The sequence below is a fragment of the Coregonus lavaretus genome, assembly GCF_964263955.1.
Source record: "Coregonus lavaretus genome assembly, chromosome: 26".
Lineage (NCBI taxonomy): Eukaryota > Metazoa > Chordata > Actinopteri > Salmoniformes > Salmonidae > Coregonus > Coregonus lavaretus.
The window spans coordinates 16,818,795-16,824,794 of NC_140013.1; the positions used below are offsets into that span (position 1 = coordinate 16,818,795).

The window sequence follows — 6,000 nt, forward strand, 5'->3', positions numbered from 1 at the left end:
TGCAGGGAACGGCCCCCCTCGGGTTCCTACTCCTCCGTTCTCTAGCGCCAGCACCCCCGAGCTCCATAGGGCTCGGCTCGGAGGTGCTGGAGAGTGGAATGGGCGAACCCCACCCGGGACGTCCACGGGTGGCGAGCAGGGTATCCAGCCGAATGGCCATGTCGACAAGTTGGTCAAAGGTCAACGAGGTGTCCCTGCACGCCAACTCTCGCTGGACGTCCTCCCGGAGGCTGCAACGGAAGTGGTCTATATGGGCCCGCTCATTCCACCCTGCATCAGCCGCTAGAGTCCGGAATTCCAAGGCAAAGTCCTGGGCGCTCCTCATCCCCTGTCGGAGGTAGAACAGACGCTCCCCCGCCGCCTTCCCCTCTGGTGGATGGTCAAACACAGCACGGAAGCGGCGGGAGAACTCCGCATAGGTAGTAGTAGCGGCGTCCATTCTCCTCCATTCGGCGTTGGCCCACTCCAACGCCTTGCCGGTGAGACAGGAGATGAGGGCTGAGACGCTCTCGTGTCCCGAGGGCGCCGGGTGTACGGTGGCGAGGTAGAGCTCCACTTGCAGCAGGAACCCTTGACACCCGGCAGCGGAGCCGTCGTACGCCCTCGGGAGCGAGAGCCGAATCCCACTGGGTTCCGGAGATGGGACCGGAGGACTGACCGATGGGGATGGTTCGGTAGGTGGGGTCGTGGGTACCCCGCTGGTTTCCCATCGGTGAGAGTGTTCATCACCCCCTCCAGGGCATGACAGACCTGGTTAATCCGGTCCTCCTGCCCACGAAGACGTTCCTCCATACCTGCTGTTGGCGCGGTCGCTCCTGCTGATTCCATGGAATGATGCGTGATTCTGTCAGAGTGCTGTGTGTGGATGAGTGAAAGGAATCAAGCGCAGGAACCAGGATGACTTCAACAGACTTTAGTAAGGTCCAACACATGAACAATGAGTCGCCAACCCAACCGGGCGGCGCGAACAATTACGCACACACACAGTGCGGAAAAAACAAGAAAAGCGCACGCAGTGCGAACTCTCGAAAACAACAACGAGATATACAAACTCCTCGGAGGCAGGCTGACAATAGACAATCACGCATAACACCTGACCCAAACACACGAAACTAAATAGGGAACACAATCAAACACAAACAAGGGACAGGTGTTACAAAGAGACAAAACCAAACGAACATGAAACATAGAACGGTGGCAGCTAGTACTCCGGAGACGACGACCGCCGAAGCCTGCCCGAACAAGGAGAAGGAGCAGCCTCGGCCGAAACCGTGACAGGAGAGGGTTTTCGCACATGTTAGTGCGCCGTTTGTTTGACGCCTGTGTGCACCGTGATTTCGCCTTTGGGCTTATTGTGCTTATTTTCTACGTGATTATTGCACTAAAGTCTTTTGGACTGAGCTTCTGCGTCCTGCGTTTGATCCATGCACCACACCCACCTTCAGCACCCCTTGACACAAACAGTTCTATTTTTGTTTCATCAGACCAGAGGACAGTACGATCTTTGTCCCCATGTGCAGTTGCAAACTGTGGTCTGGCTTTTTTATGGCTGTTTTGGAGCAGTGGCTTCTTCCTTGCTGAGCGGCTTTTCAGGTTATGTCGATATAGGACTCGTTTTACTGTGGATATAAATCCTTTTGTACCTGTTTCCTCCAGCATCTTCACAAGGTCCTTTGCTGTAGTTCTGGGATTAATTTGCACTTTTCGCACCAAAGTCCGTTCATCTCTAGGAGATAGAACGCATCTCCTTCCTGTGCGGTATGATTTATTTTGATTTTCCCATGATGTCAAGCAAAGAGGCACTGAGTTTGAAGGTAGGCCTTGAAATACATCCACAGCTACACCTCCAATTGACTCAAATGATGTCAATTAGCCTATCAGAAGCTTCTAAAGCCATGACATCATTTTCTGGAATTTTCCAAGCTGTTTAAAGGCACAGTCAACTTAGTGTATGTAAACTTCTGACCCACTGGAATTGTGATGCAGTGAATTATAAGTGAAATAATCTGTCTGTAAACAATTGTTGGAAAAATGACTTGTGTCATGCACAAAGTAGATATCCTAACTGACTTGCCAAAACTATAGTTTGTTAACAAGAAATTAGTGGAGTGGTTGAAAAATTAGTTTTAATGACTCCAACCTAAGTGTTTGTAAACTTCCAACTTCAACTGTACACACTTGTTCATTTATTTATATTGCTGACATTATTAAGTACTCATACCCATATTAAAGACCTGATAAAAGGTCTGGGTTGTATTCATTAGGGAACACAATGGAAAACCCATACACATTTTGTAACTCAAAATGTGCATTTCTTATTGGTTGAGGTATTCCCTCCAAGTTTCAATCAGTGTTCCTCTGTTTGGTGCCTAATAACTACAACCCTGTTGTATTTGTATGTGGGTGTGTCAGGACCCCATGGTGGAGAAGAGTCTGGCGTGTCTGAAGGCAGCAGTGTCTGACCAGCTGGAGAACACCTACACCACAGCCCTGCTGTCCTATGCATTCACCCTGGCACAAAACCAGGACATGAGGGCCAAGCTCATCACCCACCTGGACAAGATATCTGCTACCTCAGGTATGTGTCTTGTCTCTTTGAGAAAATATCTGTATGTCTCTACCTTTCTGTCTGTCAGACTGCTGTGAAACAGCCACTGACAATGAAAATGATCACAGGTGGCAATCGTCACTGGGGGAGAGCAGAGGCTTCGGGGACGAAGACGGACTCTCTAGAGGTGGAGATGACATCCTACGTGCTGCTGGCGCTGCTCTCAGGCCCCTCCATGCCAGGCTTTGGGCTGGACTACTCCACTGGCATTGTCCGCTGGCTGGCCCAGCAGCAGAACCCCTACGGAGGCTTTGCCTCCACACAGGTACTTTCTTGGTCTGGTAGACATTAATTCACTCTAGCACCTCATCTGCCTATCACTCCTACTGTTAGTACATGGTTAAACATTGATCACAGCAAATACTTATTGTTATATGAAATGTAGCATATTGGACATTGTATTAAAGCGTTACAATCATTTCATAACACAACACATACAGTTGTGGATTTCTTTGAATCGTTGTGCTTCATTTTACATTCTTAATATGTATTACTTTGTTATATTGATTTTCTCCATCCATACCAAAGCTATAGTCATCCTGATTTGTTTTTGCAACAGTATCTCTCTCTTCTTCCCCTGCCACCAGGACACAGTGGTAGCACTGCAGGCCCTGGCCAAGTACGCTACTGCCACCTTCAGTCCAGAGGGCGCCAGTTCAGTCAGTGTGAGCTCGGCCGGAGGCCTGAAGATGGAGTTCACTGTAAATCAGAACAACAGGCTGCTCTATCAGGAGGAGCAGCTGAAGGAGGTCCCTGGGGACTACAACATCAAGGCACAGGGCAAGAGCTGCGTGTTTGTGCAGGTCAGGCTCCAGTCATTTGCCCTTTGCTGCCTCTCAGTACATGCAGTATTGAGTGTCTGGTTTGTGTTCAGTAGGGCACAATGTTATCTCTGTTGTCTTTTCAGATCGCCATGCACTACAATATTCCCCCTCCTCCTGACTTCTCTGCTTTCAACATCTCAACACAGACACTGGGGAAATGCGACGGCACCAAGAAATCTCTGATAGTGTCTGTGGATGTCAGGTATAGTGGTATTCCTTTTAACCTTGAAATAGCAACTGACTGATTCTGGTAGGACACCAAAAAAAGTGACTGAACCACCAGTGTGAAGATGTATTTGATGTGAATATGTTTAAGATGATATCTTACCTTCATCTGACCCGGTGTGACTGACAGGTACAACGGTCGGCGAGAAGAGACCAACATGGCGATCATCAATGTCAAGCTTCTCTCCGGCTTCGTCCTGGACAAGTCCTCCCTCAAGCCTGTGAGTCAATAATAGAACCTCAGTTGAGGCGAACACACATATAGTTTAATGAGGGCCAGGAGTTTTACCCGTTTGGGGAACACTCCTGGCCCCAAGTATAATCCCCTCGAGGATTACTTAATGTATATTAATTATAATGGCATCTGTTCTAATTGTAAGTATTGTGAATGCCAGTGGTTGTCCTTTGAACATATCAGTTCCACTGTCTATGACAATGTTAACCTGTGTTCTGTTCTTCCAGTTGAAAAATGACCCCACTGTCAAACGAGTTGACCTGGAGGAAGGACATGTCATCATCTACCTAGATGGGGTAGGATCATGAATCATAAATGTTGCGTCTAAACAGGGTGCTGTCTTTATCGGTTACAGAAAACCTAGTTGTATGTGGTCTCATTTGCATCCACACACTGGATTTAACTTGAACAGTAACATCAAAGTAAGACCGTAGTGGATGTTTTATACAGTACCACTATATGAATCTAGAACATTGAACTTCAGTGTCAAATGTATTATTCCTTTAATTCCATCTTAAGAAGAAGGAAACTAAGACGTACAGCCTGGCCATAGAGTAGGATGTGCCTGTGAGGAATCTGAAACCAGCTGTGGTGAAAGTGTATGACTATTACCAGACAAGTAAGAATTCCATCTAACACCAGCAGTATAAACGTGATCTCATGCACAGAAAACATTGTTCCCCATAGGGTATATTAGTCCTAGATATATTAGTCCTTTGAAAAAAAGTGTCAAAACCTCCTTTTAATAAAAGAGCACCATGAATTGAAAATAATTGTACTTGTTTGGATGTTGCTTTTTTTGTCTGTTAATGGAAGAATACCCGTTTCTATTAACCAGTTTCCAAACCACCCCTTTCTCTCTGAAATATTTGATATTTGGTGGCACTGGCATACCCGTCTAGGGTTATGTACATAACTCTGGTTCCCTGAAGAAGGAAAAGAGACATCACCAGTATGGGCCCATTGGATCACCCCTGAAGTGGGAGTTTAATGATGTTGACTGACCGAAAGGGAAGTAAAGTTAGCATTAGAAAGGAACTGACTTCTGCATTCCCATCTGTTCTGTTCTCAGGTGATGAAGCTCCCCATGTGCAGAGAGTAAGTACATAACAACCTTTCATAACCAAACCTACATGTTTCATACAGATTTGCACCTCGCAGGCAAAACATTTTAGTGGCCCCCCTCTTGACAGCGGAGATAAGTATTTTAGTTTAAAGCAAATTTCCTGCAATTCTACACATTTGTCATGGGGAGTAAAGAAAATGTTGCAGGTTTAAAGCAAGCTTTCTACAACTCTACACATTTTGCCATGGGGCGGAGAGAAGTTTAGCAATTTTATAACAAATCCCATGCAATTCTACTCATTTTGCCTTGGGGAAGAGAGAACATTTTTTAGCAATTTTACAGCTAATTTCCTGCAATTCTACACATTTTGCCAAGGCTTATGCCATGTTAATGATATGAGAGTGACTAACAAAATCAATGGGGGGGCCCCTGGAGGTCAGGGCCCCTAGGCACATCCAGGGGCCCAATCTAAAAATCGTTAGCGAACATGGCTGATTTGAGTGACTGTCAGTGTCTGCACAACCAAATTTCGAAATTGCACCTTGTGTATTCTACTTTTCTAACGCGCAACAGAAAGTTGAGACCACGACTGAGTCCACCCCCCTCCCCCCCCCTCCCATTTGCCCTCAGAACAGCCTCAATTCGTCTGGGAATGGACTCTACAAGGTGTTGAAAGCATTCCACAGGGATGCTGGCCCATGTTGACTCCAAAACTTCCCACAGTTGTCAAGTTGGCTGGATGTCCTTTGGGTGGGGGACCATTCTTGATACACACAGGAAAGTACTGAGCTTGAAAAACCCAGCAGTGTTGCAGTTCTTGACACAAACCGGTGTGCCTGGCACCTATTACCATACCCCGTTCAAAGGCACTTACATTTTTTGTTTTGCCTATTCACCCTCTGAATGGCACACATACACAATCCATGTCTCAAGGCTTAAAAATCCTTCTTTAACCTGTCTCCTCCCCTTCATCTAAACTGATTGAAGTGGATTTAACAAATGACATCAATAAGGGATCAAAGCTTTCACCTGGATTCACCTG

General features: G+C 46.6%; 1 protein-coding gene across 1 annotated transcript in view; it reads left to right on the forward strand.

Annotated features, from left to right (window-relative positions):
- Positions 1 to 4,465, forward strand: part of LOC311101541 (alpha-2-macroglobulin-like) — a gene marked incomplete at its 5' end in the record, with an annotated part of 24,144 nt that extends 19,679 nt beyond the window's left edge. Inside the window, 7 exons of the mRNA XM_084142679.1 lie at positions 2,413 to 2,578; positions 2,677 to 2,873; positions 3,196 to 3,411; positions 3,516 to 3,634; positions 3,788 to 3,878; positions 4,120 to 4,188; positions 4,412 to 4,465. Of these exons, the coding sequence (XP_083998805.1) occupies positions 2,413 to 2,578; positions 2,677 to 2,873; positions 3,196 to 3,411; positions 3,516 to 3,634; positions 3,788 to 3,878; positions 4,120 to 4,188; positions 4,412 to 4,450 (897 nt within the window). The 3' untranslated portion in view covers positions 4,451 to 4,465. The remainder of the gene's footprint in view (positions 1 to 2,412; positions 2,579 to 2,676; positions 2,874 to 3,195; positions 3,412 to 3,515; positions 3,635 to 3,787; positions 3,879 to 4,119; positions 4,189 to 4,411) is intronic.
- Positions 4,466 to 6,000: the final 1,535 nt, after the last annotated feature.